At 46.3% G+C, this 18273-nt stretch overlaps 2 protein-coding genes across 3 annotated transcripts in view; one reads left to right on the plus strand and one right to left on the minus strand.

Moving 5' to 3' along the window:
- Positions 1-355: 355 nt before the first annotated feature.
- HTATIP2 (HIV-1 Tat interactive protein 2) lies at positions 356-17027 on the minus strand. Of its 2 annotated transcripts, none has more exons than XM_077287200.1 (6): positions 16871-17027; positions 10845-11034; positions 10054-10161; positions 3106-3243; positions 2468-2529; positions 356-2224 (listed from the first exon to the last, which is right to left on the minus strand). In XM_077287200.1, the coding sequence occupies exons 1-6, from the start codon at positions 16975-16977 to the stop codon at positions 2005-2007; spliced, it is 825 nt and encodes a 274-aa protein (XP_077143315.1). In that variant the 5' UTR covers positions 16978-17027; the 3' UTR covers positions 356-2004. The 2 variants fall into 2 exon arrangements, with proteins under 2 accessions (XP_077143315.1, XP_077143316.1); XM_077287201.1 differs by lacking the exon at positions 16871-17027 and adding an exon at positions 16108-16236.
- The window catches only part of LOC143806542 (uncharacterized), a 264847-nt gene continuing 262903 nt past the window's right edge, over positions 16330-18273 (plus strand). The window contains exon 1 of the transcript XR_013221500.1: positions 16330-16428. The gene's annotated coding sequence lies outside the window, so the exon portion shown is untranslated. The remainder of the gene's footprint in view (positions 16429-18273) is intronic.

Below are 18273 nucleotides of genomic sequence, written 5' to 3' on the forward strand. Positions count from 1 at the left end.
ACCTCTGTCAGCATCCCAGGAATCTCCAGTGTCTGACAACTCCCTTGACAACCAAGTCTTTCATTAGCACATGAGAAGCAGTATAAAATAGCAGAAATCAATAGTCATAATAATCATTTATGTATATTTTTTATAGCAAGCAAATTAAAATAAATCTGTGGTTCAGATCTTACTGTAGATTTCTATAGAATATATATGTATATATCATATCACATCACAAGTATTTGCATCTTGACACAAACACATCATTCAATTGTAAAATAATTAAAAAAACATGGCTGCATTCTTCCAGAAATAGCACCACTCTTGTCCATGGATCGTGTCTGGTAATGCAGCTCACTCCAATACACCGATACGGAGACATATGGCACATGGATCATAATGTTAGCCATGAGAAGGAACTAGGACCTGGCCCATCTTTGGGTAATCAATTTCCAAATGCCCGAAAAAAACAAATTTATTTTAGTAGGTGTTGTATTTCAGTTGAAGATCCCTCCATTTGCCGGGGGCATGTTCACAAAAAAAGCAGTACATGCCACTACATATGCGTCCATCATCTGAGCAATGATCTGTATACAGTGTATAAAGTTGCATTAATTACACCAGAACCACAGTGAGACCGTAATCCTGCAACACACACGGACCGCAGTGTCATGTGTAGAGTACGAACCGCAACACACGGACCGCAACATCATGTGTAGAGAGCACACACACACACCGCAAAACATGGACCGCAGCGTCACGTGTAGAGAGTACAGACCGCAAAACACAGACCACAGCGTCATGTGTAGAGAGTACAGACCACAATACACGGACCGCAGTGTCACGGGTAGAGAGCACACACACCGCAACACACGGACCGCAGGGTCACTTGTAGAGAGCACACACACCGCAACACACGGACCGCAGGGTCACGGGTAGAGAGCTCACACACCGCAACACAGCGTCATATGTAGAGAGTACAGACCGCAAAACACGGACCACAGCATCATATGTAGAGAGCACACACACACACACACACACCGCAACACACGGACCGCAGTGTCACATGTAGAGAGTACAGACCACAACACACGGACCGCAGCGTCACGTGTAGAGTACAGACCACAACACACGGACCGAAGCGTCACATGTAGAGAGTACAGACCACAACACACGGACTGCAGCGTCACGTGTAGAGTACAGACCGCAACCCACGGACCGCAGCGTCACGTGTAGAGAGTACAGACCACAACACACGGACCGCAGTGTCATGTGTAGAGAGTACAGACCGCAACCCACGGACCGCAGCGTCACGTGTAGAGAGTACAGACCACAACACACGGACCGCAGTGTCATGTGTAGAGAGTACAGACCGCAAAACACAGACCACAGCGTCACGTGTAGAGAGCACACACACCGCAACACACGGACCGCAGGGTCTCAGACACGAACTGCAAAGTATGGACCACACAAGTCCCCTGACCTGAACTCAAATAGCCTGTGAAGGGTTTGCTGTGCGACCTCGATCAGTCCGGCCATCGCAGTTTGCACTCATTTTAAATATGATTTTAACCACAAATGACACCAAACGCAGCTGTGGAGCCCGTGTTTCCAGGAATAGTAACTCATGGAGTATTTCTTCTGAAAATAGCACCACCGCAGCCTTCAAGTTGTGTGTGGTATTGCTGTTCAACCCCATTCACTTCTGCACAGCTCCGTGTCAATATCAAACACAATCCATGGACAAATGCGACACCGTTGCCTGAAGAAAGCAGCCATGATTTTCTTATTCTTTAAATATAAAGCTAAACCTCCCTTTTTGCATATTCTTTCCCTTTTTTTGCATTCATGGAGTTATCCGGCGCCATTCAGAGCCGCTCGCTTCTGCACGTGTGCCGATGATGTTACGACCTTAGACACCCGCGGAAGTGCGCAGCTCTGGACGGCGCCGGAGAGCAACTTTAAAATATATTAAAATGTCTGACATTCTGCACCAGCCGCAGCGCCTCTGCCCTCGCCCCACTAGCTCTTCTTCTCCATTTTTCCCAGTGCGTGGATGGCTTTATTTTCCAGCAGCTCCACCTTCTTGTCACTCTGCAGCACAGCGTTATTCAGCATTGCCTTCACCAGTGTAGTAATGGGCACGGAATAGGCGGTGGGGAAGAAGTAAGAAATCGGGGCCATCGCCTTCTTTGTGATCCATTCTGCAGGACGGGATTCCTGGCGATCACCCAAGAGAACTCTGTAACACAATGGGGGGGATGTGATCAGCACTATGGACCGGCGAATCCAATAGTCAATTATTTGCCTAATATAATGCAATGATGGGCGGGGGATGGGATTTTCCATCAGTTTTATTGATTGTCGACCCCGGCGCTTTCCATCATTTATGATCCGGTATGAATGGTGACATTGGGTATTGCAGTAGGTAAATGCTGCAATTACCAGAATAATATAGTAGAGAAATCAAATAATTGCTACTTACCCGGGTCTGAAGATGGAAAACCGGTCAAATCCAAGTTCTTCTACTTCAGCTTCCACTTCACCCTAAATATACAGAATATTTCATATTAAGAGTTTCCGGGATCTGCCGCCATTGTGGAGGTTGCAGACTATAGGGGTCTCTCTGCATCGGCTTTTACACAGCCCATAAGGTGCTGGATGACAATGAATGGAAACAATTTGATCATCTTCAGAATTCCTCAACATATGGCTGCCCAGCTATTGGAAAACATGCTGGGAGTTGTAGTTTTGCAGCAGCCGTACAGTGAAAAATTCTGAAGGTAATCAAGGAGGTTCCCATTCCTTATTCCCTACGAATTGGGGACGACTTACTGATCGCTGGGGGTCCAACAGCTGGGACCCCTAGAGTCTCTGGAGCGAGGCTCTTCAGAGTCCCGTCCCCCCCCCCCCATGTTGAAAGCAGAGGAGGTCTGCATGTTCCAACTCTGCTCCATTCATTTCCGAGAGACTGCTGGAGAAAGCCGAGACATTTAATTCAGAGCCTCAGTCTCAAAATTAGTGGGTGTCCCTGCGGTCAGTAAATTATCCCCCGACAATAAATAAATAGATTTGTCAGGTGATGAATTTGATAAACCCCATAAAGCAGTTCTCCGGACTGACCTTCACCCTGAGATAGAGCAAGCTGCTCCCCTTGTTGGCACCTTTCGAAGTTTCCAGATTAAAGTGTTGGCAGCCACCTGCTTTCGCCAGCTGCGCTGACTTGAGAACGTAGTCGTGATCCACTCTGATAAATCCAGCCTGCAGCACACAATGCATGCCATTACATTACATCCAACACCCTGAAATTACTGCAAATAGTTTGGACTCATCTGTGCTTCCCCTTCTGTGAATGGAAATCAAAATTTATGGCCATACCAATTTTTTTTTTTTTGTGGTAAAAAAAAGTTGCCATTTTCTGAGACCTGAATCATTATCTATCTATGCGTGTGCGTATCAAGCCATGCCCACTCCACATAGCCACACTCACTCCACAAGCAAAGCCCCGTCCACGCGGCCCACGTTGTTAGCGCACACGGGCGGAGACACATTCACCATGAAAGCCACCCTGCCAAACTCACTGGCTGCGACATCCCAGCCGCTGTGAGCTATAATCAGGGCTGCCGCCTTCAGAGTATCAGTGCGCGGCAGGCACAGGACGCATCTAGCTCCATCATGTCTAGTATGGAGTTGCTCTTGTGAGGCAAGATGTCAAGGGAAAGTGAGGAGCCTCATGGATTACACTGCTGTGCTCATAACAGGAAGTTGCTGTGGAGGCGCGAGGGGGAAAAACGAGAGGGTTGTGTATAAAGGAGGAGCGTGAGGTGCAGGAGTTTTACAAGCAATATTATACACCACATACAACTGCTTAATATGCAATGTTCATCTTTGCTCCAGAATCAAAAACCAAAAATGTTGTTTATCCAAAAGGCTCTTGAATGAGTATACTGTCAATACTTGGGTAATCGTTTAGTTAATTTGTGTTGCAAATCTGTAGTGTAGAATATATGCTGTTCAATGTTTTTATGTGCAATATAATCATTATAATTTTGTTATAACTAACAACAGTTAGTTACTATGCCCGGGCAACGTGGGGCTCTTCAGCTAGTAGGAGATAGAATAATTTATTGATCACTGGGGTTCCATCTCAGAGAGATTATACAGTACTGGTGTAGAGAGGATGCTCGTGGTGGCCAAAAAAAAGGTCACTTTGACCCATTAACAATGATTAATACTAAAGGTTTATCCCCGTTTGCATATATGGATATCATCACAAAGTGTTTGCAATTGCAATTAAAATTTTCAGCAGATATAACAGGTTTTTTTTGTTGTTTTTTTTTTTTAGGGTTGCAGCTCATTGCTTTGGAGACCAACCACCGCTGTTAGACAGCAGAAAATGTGCAGTGCTTACAAGCTCTCTTCTATTCAACCCATCATTACTGTTCTGCAGCTGGCCAGGATTGCCGGAGTTCCCGGCCAGCTCCTGAGTGGTGCTTACTAGCTAGACAGCGTCGGTGGTCGGTCTCCTAGGCAACGAGCTGTAAACAAAAAAAATATTGATATCTCAAGAAGGGCGGCAGATTTTAGTAAGCAGTAAATGGATAAAGTGCTAATTCATGAGAATGGGAATAACCCATTAGGGTATGTGCACACGATGCAGATTTAGTGCAGATCTGCAGCAGATTTTTCTGCAGCAGAAACGCTGCAGAACTGCACTGTGATTTACAGTACAATGTAAATCAATGTGAAAAAAAAAAAAAGCTGTGCACATGATGCAGAAAAATATGCGCAGAAACGCTGCAGATTTCAAAGAAGTGCACAAAAAACGCACAAAAAACACAGCTGCGGATTCTGCCAGGAGATGCAAATTTTGTGCAGAAAATTCTGCACCTCTTTTCTTACGTGTGCACATAGCCTTAAAGACCTGTAATGGTTGGGGTTTTACATTGGGTCGAGCACGTGCACCACTGACCCATTTCTTGCCTATGGGATAGCGGAGCACAGCGCTGATGTGGAGTCGGTCCATCTCATCTCACAGGGAGAATACGATGCCATAAAGACATGGAGGGCCTCTGTGTGCCACCATATAGAGCCATGGCTGATATAAAGTTTTATTTTATTATTTTATTGTGAAAGCACTTTAAATTCACCATCAGGTAATATATGGCATGGCGTTTTGTCAGCTCATGTCCTAAAGGAGTCAAGCCCTTTGACAATTATTTGACTGTATTATAGCACGGAATTAAAGATACAATACCGATGTGTTTTATAAGGTTTTTCTTTAAAATATTTAATGGCATTTATTGTGGCTGTCGATATTGCGGTATATTACAGCAGAACAGTGCCCACTTTGTCTCCAGTAACACCCGTGCGAGGCGCATTGTGCCATTATAATGCCCGATGATTATTTTATTACCTCCGAAGCGTGGAGACGAGCGGTAGCGTCCGGGTCTCACATTCCTATGCAGCTTTCTAGCGTCGCCCAATCGCCGGCGCTGCTACCCACGCTGACAAATCCTTGGCCTTGATTAAAGCGAGCCTCTAATTTCCCTGCCTTTCGTTCTGCGCTAAACGCCACTTAATAGAGTCCTGCCATCTTCAATTGTCCACAGGAAATTAGACTGACACAAATACCGGCAGCTTTCATTGCCCCCTTCAATCTGATTAGTCAGTCATTTCAATCCTACCCCAGCTATCCCAGGCTAGCGTCCCCCCACCCACACTCATTGTCCCCGACTTACAAGTGACACATTCTCCTTGAAGATCATCCCAGTGAGTGCTTGGGAGCCCCTCGGCCTTAACCCATCATTCCACCTCAATGAACACCGCCTGACAAAATGCCCACACCTTTGTTTCTCTTGTTGCCTTGCAAAAGTTGATATATTGACGCCTGAGCCATCGCGTCCCCTTAATCCGATACACTTTCCCAAATCCTCTGAGACCCCAAGCGGACGGTGAGTAAGCCCCCTATTATCCTGTATTTAACCTATAATTACACCATGCAGCATTTCCATGGTAGAGAATGCAAAACAGAACGAGGCCATACAGATCCGTGACATCTGCATTCAGCACATAGGGCCAGCGATACATAGTTTCCCCTAAATCACTGAGAGTGTCCCTTTAAGTCCGCTTGTGTGATATCTGGAGCCCGTAATAGTAAAAACATAGCAAACGATAAGGATGACGGTGCCCGAAGGGGCCATAACCCAGCTTTCCTGGATTTACTCCCTTGCTACATGTCAATGTCTACAGTGGATCTAGCCTTCTATTCATGAACCAGGAAGAAGGGCACTGCAAGATGGCAGTGATTGTTTTCAATCTGTGCATCCAGTTCCTCCTGGTTCATTGATACAAAGCTAGATGTATGCCAGATTCCAGTGATCAATTTAGATCTAGATGACGAATGGATGAACAAGGGCTCTGCAAGATTCCTTTGATCACTTTAGATCTAGAAGAAGAATGGATGAATAAGGGCCCTGCAAAATGGTCAGTGATCACTTTACATCTAGCTTTCTATTCATGAGCCAGGTAGAACTGGATGAACAGGGGCCCTGCAAGATTCCTTTGATCACTTTAGATGTAGAAGAATGGATGAACAGAGGCCCTCCAAGGTGTCAGTGATCACTTTAGATCTAGTTTTCTATTCATGAACCAGGAGAAACTGGATGAGCAAGGGCCCAGTAAGATTCCAGTGATCACTTTAGATCTAGTTTTCTAGTCATGAACCAGGTGGAACTGGATGAGCAGAGCTATAGGTCACGACAAGATGGAGGATGATCCATCACAGGGTTTTACGATTTTGTTCTTTATTATAAGATTTGCAATATATTTTTATAGGATCAGATATCGATGCTACTTCTGTGGTCACAATCTCCTTATGGACCGGTTGTGATCATGGTGATCTCTCTCTCTGGATGAGGACGGCTAGTCAGTGCAGATGGGCTCACAAAATTTGATTAAAATGGACAAAGTTTCTTAAAACTATAAGTATATTCTATATAATGTAATTTACTATCCTCCATATACTCAGTGACTACATATAACTTGGTGCTCGCTGATGCATGGTTTCATGTGAGCGGACTTTGCATGTGACACATAGGAAGACGTGAGAATAGCGCAAATCAAAGGTTACTTTTTATCTGGGAGTACAAATGTCACATCCAGATATATCGGCAATGGTGAGCGGAGGCGTCCTATAATAAGTGTATGGACTTGTGATACTTATTACGTGTCCTGGTTACAAATAACATTTACCAGAGCTGAACAAATATCAGTTAGCAAAGGATGTGAAGGCACAATATGCCCAATAACTTGCCATCATAGAGTGCCTGCATAATACATGGACACACAATACAGCAATACAGTGCGCACACAGCAGTGCATGCATAAGGGTAAGTTCACACTAGGCGTTTTTTCAGCAAAACCTGATCTCTTGGTAGGAAAGAAGCTGCCAAAAAAAAAAGCATGTCTTTCTTGCGTTTTTTTGGCATGCTAGATTTGTCTCTTGTGCATGCTGATAAAGTATAGTGCTGGAAAAAAAAAATCCTATTCTATACAATCAGGTTTTGGCACAAAAACGCTGCAAAACCTGATACCTGGGTTTTTTCACCACTCATTCATTTCAATGGGTGAAAAACGCTGAAAGAAGTGACATGCTCCAATGTGCAAAAAACCATGCAAAGCAGAAAATAGTTATGACAAAAAAACCAAGCTGTGTGCATGAGATTTCTGAAATCTCATAGACTTTGCTGGTATTGTGAAACGCAGCTGAAAATTTGCATTAAAAAAAACATAAAAAAAATGCTGCAAAAAAGCCTAGTGTGAACTTAGCCTAATACATGGACACACAATTCTGCAATACAGTTACCACACAGCAGTGTCTGCACAGTGCCTGCATAATACTGCATGAGGCTGTGTGCACACGTAGCAGATTTTTTGCGTTTTTTTTCGCGGTTTTTCGCTATAAAAACGCTATAAAACCGCGAAAAAAACGCTAACATTAAGCATCCTATGTAACAGAATGCAATCCGCATTTTTTGTGCACATGCTGCATTTTTTTCCTAAGCGGAATCGCAATCCAGAAAAAAACGCAGCATGTTCATTAAAATTGCGGAATCGCGGCGATTCTGCACACATAGGAGTGCATTGATCTGCTTACTTCCCGCACGGGGCTATGCCCACCATGCGGGAAGTAAGCAGATCAAGTGCGGTTGGTACCCACTGTGGAGGAGAGGAGACTCTCCTCCACGGACTGGGCACCATATAAGTGGTAAAAAAAAAAAAAGAATTAAAATAAAAAATAGCGATATACTCACCTTCGGGCGGCCCGACCTCCTCAACGGCTTCTGTGGTGTGTGTGAAGGACCTGCGATGACGTCACTGTCACGTGACCGCGGGTCACGTGACCGCTACGTCAATGGAAGGTCCTGAACACACAGCATTAGGAACGGAAGCCGCTGAGGTGAGTATAACCTTTTTTTTTATTTTTTTTATTATTTTTAACATTCTACCTTTTACTATAGATGCTGCATAGGCTGCATCTATAGTAAAAAGTTGGTCACACTTGTCAAACACTATGTTTGACAAGTGTGACCAACCTGTCAAACAGTTTTCCAAGCGATGCTACAGATCGCTTGGGAAACGCTAGCATTCTGCAAGCCAATTATGCTTGCAAAACGCTAGTTTTCTGCGGGTATATGCATGCAAATTCTGCATGCGATATACCCGCGGCAGGAGGCGCAGAATTGCCGCGGAAATTTCCGCGGCAATTCTGCTACGTGTGCACATAGCCCGACAAGGATCACAGCCCTCAAGACTACTGACCGCTTTAAAAGATTATTGCCATCTCGGTACATTTCGGGCATAAATACCTGATAACAAATGTCTGATAGGTCCTAATCCTAGATGTGTGGCATCTATTTTGAGAACAAGCCCCATTTTGCACTCATGGGCAGTGCTCTATTTTCAATTCAGTTTGCGTTCAAGGGAGGAGAGGATCGCCGGGGGGGTTTGCAGTCTGTGGCATAGAGAGAGGAGAGGACCGTGTGGGGGAACAGTCTGCAGCAGATTGCGAGGAGAGAACCGCATGGGGGGGAGCAGTCTGCAGCAGAGAGCGAGGAGAGGACCACGTGGGGAAGGCAGTCTGCAGCAGAGAGCGAGGAGAGGACCGCGTGGGGGGGGAGCAGTCTGCAGCAGAGAGCGAGGAGAGGACCGCGTGGGGGGGGGGAGCAGTCTGCAGCAGAGAGCGAGGAGAGGACCGTGTGGGGGGGAGCAGTCTGCAGCAAATTGCGAGGAGAGGAAAGCATGGGGGGGAGCAGTGTGCAGCAGAGAGCGAGGAGAGGACCGCGTGGGGGGGGGGGGGGGGAGGATCAGTCTGCAACAGAGAGCGAGGAGAGGACCGTGTGGGGGAGCAGTCTGCAGCAGAGAGAGAGGAGAGGACCGCGTGGGGGAGCAGTTTGCAGCAGAGAGAGAGAGGAGAGGACAGTGTGGGGGAGCACTCTGCAGCAGAAAGGGAGGAGAGGACCGCGTGGGGGAGGAGTCTGTAGCAGAGAGTGAGGAGAGGACAGTGTGGGCAAGCAGTCTGCAGCAGAGAGAGAGGAGAGGACCGCGTGGGGGAGCAGTCTGCGGCAGAAAGAGAGAGGACAGTGTGGGGGAGCACTGTGCAGCAGAAAGAGAGGAGGACCGCGTGGGGGAGCAGTCTGTGGCAGATTGCGAGGAGAGGACCGCGTGGGGGGGGAGCAGAGAGCGAGGAGAGGACCGTGGGGGAAGCAGTCTGCGACAAAGAGAAGGGCGAAGATCGCAGGGGCAGTAGTCTGCGGCAGAGGGGGGGGGACCACATTTAGAAGGAATGACTGGGTACCTAATTTCACTGCTAATTATCCACATAGAGAGAACATTGCCCACCACACTAACGCTGACTGGGCTGCAGCCTGTGGCAGAGACGTTTTTCTGGAGGGGCACAAGCTGGAATTCTGCACCAGGCCCATTAGCCCATGCTCTCTACCAAATAATGTCTATGTTCAGCTGTAGACTGCATGGACACTACAGGCTGGATTTCGGTGCAGTACTCACCTCCCCAGATTTGGCTTTCGTGGTTCCAAGGCAGCAGAATCCCACATCATGTTCTTGAAAGGCAGACGAATGCTCATCTAACTTCTCAAAGTCAACCACCTCCTGCTTCTGAGAAATCCAAGAGATAAAGAGGGTCAACAAGAGTCCGAGGGTCCACAGAAAGCCATACGGGGGGTATAATATACATATTACACACACAGGTAACATTGGGGCAAAGCTCCCTGTTTATGGTCACTAAACTAAGCAGCATGAAATGCACGACAATAAGCGGTGCACTCCCTGCCCCCCACAAGATCAGTGCAAGCATCTCCTGAAAACCTCTGTGCTGCTGGGACTCTGATGCTTTTCCTTTATTACTCTCGGTCTGATACTGCAAGATCAGTACTAACCTCTCCTGAAATACTCTGTGCTGCTGTGCGAATCCCTGCTCCTTCCACTATGTAACTACTCTATAACTCTCAGTCTGTGAGCGTCACAAAATCAGCACAGTCTTCTCCTGAAGCACTCTGTACTGCTGAGTATACTGATCTCCTTATCCTCTGATGCTAGGGACCGTTCCTCCCACTGTGGAAATTCTGTCACCTGCCACAAGATCAATTCTCTCCTCTTCTGAAATACTCTGTGCTGCTCTCCTACTTGTCCTTCTCTTCTATAATGACACCTCAGTGGATCAGTCACTGCCACCCACAAGAGCAGCTCACTCTTCCGCCGCTGCTTTCATGGTTCCTGCGATCCGATTGGCTGCAGTGTTTCCTATGAATTATTAGAAGACATTATGTTTTATTACCCACCACATCTTTATAAGACTCGTCTTCGAAGTTTAGCTTCCGCCGCCCGATGATGGTGACTTTACTGAAGAGCCGGCTCTGGACTATCTGCTTGAGAAGTTCTTTCCCCGTTTCTCCGGACGCCCCGAGGATGAAGCAGGACTTGTTCAGCTGCCTGTAATCTTCTTGCAGCATCTTCAGGTCTTTCGCCATCCTGTGCTCAGAAAGGAAATGATGAACCATCAGGCTTCTAAATAAACCGTGGCCCGCGGGGAATATCGGGCTCAGAACCTTCTGCTGCTATAGTAACAAATTACAGACTAATGGATGAACAACAGACTCTGCGGCTGCCGGAGAACGTTGCGGGGGGCTTTGTGCTAATATGATCGTGGTCTACCCAAATAAGAGATGCACAGGGGGAAGGTCTCGAATAGCAAGATTGCTTTCTGCAAAAAACTAATTTAAAAACCCTATTCAGCTAATTAAAGGGGGTCCCCTTCCTGTCATGTGTAGCCAAGGAGCACATGAAGCAGGAAAAGCCCCCAGAGCAAAAACTGAACTGGGTACCTAACTATTGCAAGATCATGCCATCAGTGTTGTGGGTCCCAATGCAAAAATCCCAACAGGGCGCCAACTATCAGGGGACTTTAATAGTATTGGTCTTCTTGTATGGGCCAAAGGGACCTGTCGGGACGTCCTACGCTCCATGACCAGGGTGCGATCCATCGGTTATCCATCTAAGGGTCGATGCTTCATGTTTGATGGGAGTTACTGTGCGGTAACTTGTAGATCAGTGGGGGTCCGATCACTGGGACCAGCACCAATCGGCAGAACGGGGCATTTGTATCCCCGTAACAATAGAGCAACAGTGCGAATACTGGACCTGGCTCCATTCATTCATTCTCTAGGGGGCTGTGCTCGGCTTTTTCTGGCAGGTCACATATGGAATGAATGAAGCGGCGTTCACGTGTGCTCCATTCTGACGGGGATAAAAGTTTGCAAGACATGCAGCCGCGGAGATTCGAATGTGTTAATCGAGCATGCCGGAGATACTCTGTTAGCACCCAGCACGCTCACTCATCACTAGTTAGCTGCACTCTTTTATATAGAAGATATTATAAAAGCTTCACCACTGTGTGATACTCTAGTTTACATTGATCGTAAAGTGTACAGGATGCTTTTGCAACTATACATTTCCTGTTATCATAGCTCAATTGTATAATGTAAAAATATATAAAAATGGTTGAAAGCAGTCAATGTAAAAAAAAATAAAATAAAAATCTATTAAGTGTATGCAGCTCCTATGCAGACTGTGTCTCACTAGTTACAGACTACAAAAACCCTGTGTAGTCTGACCATGCAACAATGTAAACTGCACTGCAGAATGAGAGGAGTAACTACAGGAACTGACTACACAGGGTTTCTTTATAGTCTGTTACCATGGAGACATATAGGTCTGCATTGAAGCTGTGTACACAAAACAATCGGAGATTTTTAGTCACAACTATTTACAAAGTTGCTGTCAGGACATGGATAGTTCTATGGACGCCTCGTTTTGAGATTTTCCTGATGTGTTTACAATGGAGGAAACGGCTGTTTATTTCACGTTTATATTTAAGTACGGGATTATTTATTAAATATGGGGTCATACAGTGGGGTCTCTTCTGTAATGAATAACCCCCCTTAAATTAAAACTAACTTCCTGCTGAGGTTGTGCTCATGCACAACAGCAAATGTTAACCTGCCGAGCTGCAGTGTAAAGCATGAGGGAGCGACAGAGCCGCAGCCTCGGATGTGGTGGGTTTCAGATTTTCATATACGATGCAGCCCAGCTGGAGTCACTAATGATCGGGCAGAGCTAATGGACAATTTCCAATTCCTCGCTGAACATCCCTTTAGGCTACTATCACACTTCCGTCTTTTCAGATCTGTCCCAATCCGTCGATTTTTGAGAATGCAGGATCCTGCAAAAAAATTTGCAGGATCCTGCATTTTCCCATAGACTTGTATTAGCGACGGATTGTGACGGATGGCCATCCGTTTCATCCGTCGTGCACTGGATCCGTCGTAAAATAGCGGTCCGCCGTGCAGAGAAAACGTTCATTGTAACGTTTTTCTGCACGTCGGAAAATCGGTCAGCGACGCATCCTGCGTTGCCCGTCGTCGGCTACAATGGAAGCCTATGGATGCAGGATCCGTCGCTGACCGTCACACATAGGAATCCAGCGACGGATCCAGTTTTTCCCTTCTGAGCATGCCCGGAAGGATTTTCGAGTCCGGGAAACAGTCTCTCTCTCTCTAAATTTTTCCATTGACAAATCCAAACGACGCATCCATCATTTCACAGGATCCGTCGCTCACTATTTTCATGACGTCCGTCGATACGTCATTTCACTTCACGTCGACGGAAAACAAAAAACGGAAGTGTGAAAGTAGCCTAAGGCCACGTTCAGTATTTTACATCGGTATTTGGAAGCCAAAACCAGGAGTGGAATAATCAGAGGAAAAGTATAACAGAAACATATGCACCACTTCTGTATCACCCACTTCTGGTTTTGGCTTACAAATACTGATGTAAAATACGAGTGTGAACGTGGTCTAAGAGGAGTCATCCGAGGAGCAAATCAAGAAGTTCACTGCTGTACGGAAACTAATCCAGTGTTTATTCACAGAGCACGCACTCGCTGAGCAATGCCAGACAACTACTTGTACAACCACACCCAGCATCCACAGTCAGCACTGTACATGGGCTTATACTGAGCAAATGCTAAACAAAGCGATGCAGGGCGGCGGGTACATCTGGCCACTTTGAAATATCCCTCAGAAAACAAAACTAGGTGTAACACCCCTGGCATTTACCCAACACGTTACAATATACCGCCCCTTAGGATCTGCAGGTACAGTACCTCTCTACAATCACAATTGGCCTGATTCATCCTTTGTGTGGTCGGGGTTTAATGTCACTTTTCATTTTTTGTGATATTCATAAGTTGTTTTTTTCCCCCCGCACCAAATTCTTAAAAATATCACACACAGTTCATGAACTTTGTGCGAAATAAAAAAAAGTCCCTTTAATTTTTTTTTTTTTTACTTTTTAGCGCATAATTTACACAAATTTTTCCAGGCATATATAAAATCCCTCGGGGGGAGAAGACTAGTATATTAGCACGGCAAACAATTTTGCAACATTTTTAAAAAGTCCCAAGTGATGAATCGGTGAAAAACATCTGGAGAGCCCAAACCTTGTAATGATAATGGAAAAGGTGAGTTATAAAGGAAAAGGTGAGTTATAAAGAAAAAGGTGAAAGTGAAAAACAGGCGAAAAAAACAAACAAAAAATAGACAAAACTGTGCAATTGCAATAATGAATCGGGCCCAATTTGTGCATGGTAAAATGCTATGCCAGTCACGGCTCCAATGCATCTAAAATAACATTTAAAAAAAAAAAGCAATTTTGCAAATAATCTTTATTAGAAATTGCTTCCCGTTTTTTGTACACAGCTCCTATGCATCTCTAGGATTACAAATGTACCCAAAATCAGCAATCCATACTTACTGATACAAGTGCAGGTCCAAACCAGCAGCATCCAACAAGCCACAATGTTATGCGTGGGAGGTCATCTAGGTGCTAAACCCTGATGAACAGCACCACACCTATCATGCAGGAGGGGAATGGCTGCTGAGTGTTATACCGCCACATAGTGCACCATGCCAACTTACTGGTCACGCCCATACTATTAGACCAGGCCGGCTGCCCAGCATTTCTGTAATTGCACTACACAAAGCTCCTCCTGCAATGTCAGACCACATCCTGCAAAATGCAATCCACAGGGTTGGTACCAGTAATTACAGCCTTTTCTGTCATTTTAGGAAGATTTAATTCCATTATCTGTGATTTGCAATGTTAGCACAAGACAATAAGATTCCTTGACACATGTTGTGAGAGCGCACATTTTGGCTAAATTATTTTTGCAGGTTGGAGCCAACAGGGTGGGGGTGAGGTGCACGTTGCCAAGTGGTCTCTCAGATTTAAAGGGGTGGGGAAGGTCTTGGACTTATATATTGATGACTTATGCTTGGAGTAGGTCATCAATATCAGAATGGTGGGCCCCGGCTGATCATCTGTGGCTGGATGCGAACAGTTTGCTGATGCTCTGTATACGGTGTGTGGGACGTGCTCAGCTCCTATGGAAGTGAACGTTATCTGAGCGGCAGCGACTACACAGTGCAGCCGCTGTTCTGCAAAATCACACGTGGGATTATCAAATAGAGACTGCAGCAGGACAAGTCATCTGGCCGAGCCGTGCGGTTTGTTCCCACGGGTGCAGACTTTTACTACGTCAAGGTTGGGCGCAGAATTTTTAGAAATCTCTGCACTGTAAAATGAGAGGCACTAAGGATCTGGTATTTGCAGCACGTCTGTATATGAGTCTGTGCTGCAGATTGCGCAATAGATTTCATCCATAGGGAGACTTTTTTTTTTTTTTACAATATCTGCAGCACTTCTGGAGGTCAACTGGGGAAACGGACTCTGAGACTATGTTCACATGGAGGTGTATGAAATTCAAAAATTATGAGTTTTTCACACGGGACCAGTTTTAGTTTTGGGGAACTTTTGGTATTTTTTTTCTCCCTTTTTCTGAAGTGTTTTTTTTCCAGCCCTTTGATTGGACACAGCCTAGCTTGGAAAGGTTTCCGTTAGGATCCGCTTCAAAGAAGTGACATGCACTTTCTTTTTTTTTCCACCAGAACTTCAAGGAACAAAAAACATTAAAAAAAAAAAAACCTCCTTCTGAAAGCAGATTTCCCACAGAAAGTGTTAGGAAAAGTTTTCCAAACTTTTGTGGAGCCGTCAAAGACAAATATTTTGGAGAGAATCCTCTCCAGAAACTTTGTGTGGACGCAGCCTTAGCCGCCACCTTCCTCATTAATGCTAGGTGTGGGAGTGGATGTTAGTCAGTATTTTGCACCTGTGCACCCTGTCCCATGTAGCACTATGGCTGATTTATGCGGCTGGCACCTGGCCTTGTAGCGGAGAGGTAAGGTACCATGGATCAGTGGTCAAGTCCTGGAAAGGTTTGTTTTTTTTATACACACAACTGTGTGTGACGACGCTACCCGGAGTATGGCCTTTTCTGCAGTAAGTGGCAGGATATGAGAATGTACAGTCTTACATACATTGCGCCGGAGTCCCAGCGATATATAGAGCAGGAATTCCTAGATTTGCACTAGTTTAATGATCTGGTCAGGGGACAGAAGAAGCCTCAGGAGGACAGAAAGCACTGACCTCAGGGAGCTCCTGACAGCCGCCAGCATGACTCTGCAGATCCAGTCTTGCCGGAGGGACGGGGTGTGTAAAGAACACAACCTACTGGTGGTGCAACACCCTCCGCAATGTGTAAACTCCTGAGACGGGTGTGTGTATCAAGGGCGATCCTCCAGTCCGCCCCAAAAAGGAAAATAAGCATCACCTTCCCATTACCAAACCGGATGTAAAATGGATTTAATGGTGAAAAATGATTAAATCAAACTTACAACGTGTGATGGTAAAATGTCGCGAGTGACGATGACGCCATTCCTCCGGATCTGTGACCTGCCAAGCCACATGGTAATGGCCATAAAACTAACATGGTGATAAAGAAGGGTTCACTAACTTTCTCCACAGTAACCTCCTCTCTAAGTTCCCACAGCGTGAAGACACAGGATTCTGCTGCGATACAGCGCATCACATTTGTAAGAAAGCTCATTCACATGCTGCAAAATGTATCTGCAGCGTATATACTGGCAAGAACCAGTGGGTTGGGGGTTTTTTTCTTACGCCGCTCTAGGAAAAAAATGTATACGTGTATAATTTTTTTTATGTCGTAAAAAAAAAAAAAAATCTAAAAACGTTTGAAGCATAAGGGGTTAATCTCTGAAATGGTTAATAGAAACCAGGACAGTACAGAATTAACAATAACCCTATAGACCCAGTTGGGTGAGTATGCAGCAATGTGTGGTGTGGAGAGGGTTAATGTGTAGGATGTGTCTGGTGCTGGTAGGGTTAATACCTTGGCGGCTCCGCGGGCTCTGAATGCTCCTCGTACAGGGATATTGCTATTAGGAGAACGAGGAGCGATCCTCCGACCCAGCAGCCTGCGCCCCACACCCCCGGCATACAGACTCCCCGCACCGTGCCTCTTCCTGCCCTGCCCTGCCCTGCAGCACGGCGCATGCGCAGCCCCACTCACTGGCTGATGCATTGTATCACCTCCATCCTGACAGCGCAGGTAACACCGTATATACGGGAGCAGTGACGTTTCACTGACCGTATATAGCCATATATAGGAGCTATACAATTATAGAGCCAGTGGCCCATAGTGATATCTGGAGGGGAGCCCTCCCTCATCAACATATTCAGCTGCAAAATTAAAGCATATTTTTTGCAACCTGTTGATGTCACCATGGTACAGGGATAATGCACACGGCGATGTCACCATGGTACAGGGATAATGCACACAGCGATGTTGCCATGGTACAGGGGATAATGCACACGGCGATGTCGCCATGGTACAGGGATAATGCACACAGCAATGTCACCATGGTACAGGGGATAATGCACACAGCGATGTTGCCATGGTACAGGGGATAATGCACACGGCGATGTCGCCATGGTACAGGGGATAATGCACACGGCGATGTCGCCACGGTACAGGGGATAATGCACACGGCGATGTCGCCACGGTACAGGGGATAATGCACACGGCGATGTCGCCACGGTACAGGGGATAATGCACACGGCGATGTCGCCACGGTACAGGGGATAATGCACACGGCGATGTCGCTACGGTACAGGGGATAATGCACACGGCGATGTCGCCACGGTACAGGGGATAATGCACACAGCGATGTCACCATGGTACAGGGATAATGCACACAGCGATGTTGCCATGGTACAGGGATAATGCACACAGCGATGTTGCCATGGTACAGGGGATAATGCACACGGTGATGTCCCCACGGTACAGGGGATAATGCACATGGCGATGTCGCTACGGTACAGGGGATAATGCACACGGCGATGTCGCCACGGTACAGGGGATAATGCACACGGCGATGTCGCCACGGTACAGGGGATAATGCACACAGCGATGTCGCTACGGTACAGGGGATAATGCACACGGCGATGTCGCTACGGTACAGGGGATAATGCACACGGCGATGTCGCCACGGTACAGGGGATAATGCACACAGCGATGTCGCTACGGTACAGGGGATAATGCACACGGCGATGTCGCTACGGTACAGGGGATAATGCACACAGCGATGTCACCATGGTACAGGGATAATGCACACAGCGATGTTGCCATGGTACAGGGATAATGCACACAGCGATGTTGCCATGGTACAGGGGATAATGCACACGGTGATGTCCCCACGGTACAGGGGATAATGCACATGGCGATGTCGCTAC

This window comes from Ranitomeya variabilis, chromosome 2 (assembly GCF_051348905.1).
Source record: "Ranitomeya variabilis isolate aRanVar5 chromosome 2, aRanVar5.hap1, whole genome shotgun sequence".
Taxonomy (NCBI): Eukaryota; Metazoa; Chordata; class Amphibia; order Anura; family Dendrobatidae; genus Ranitomeya; species Ranitomeya variabilis.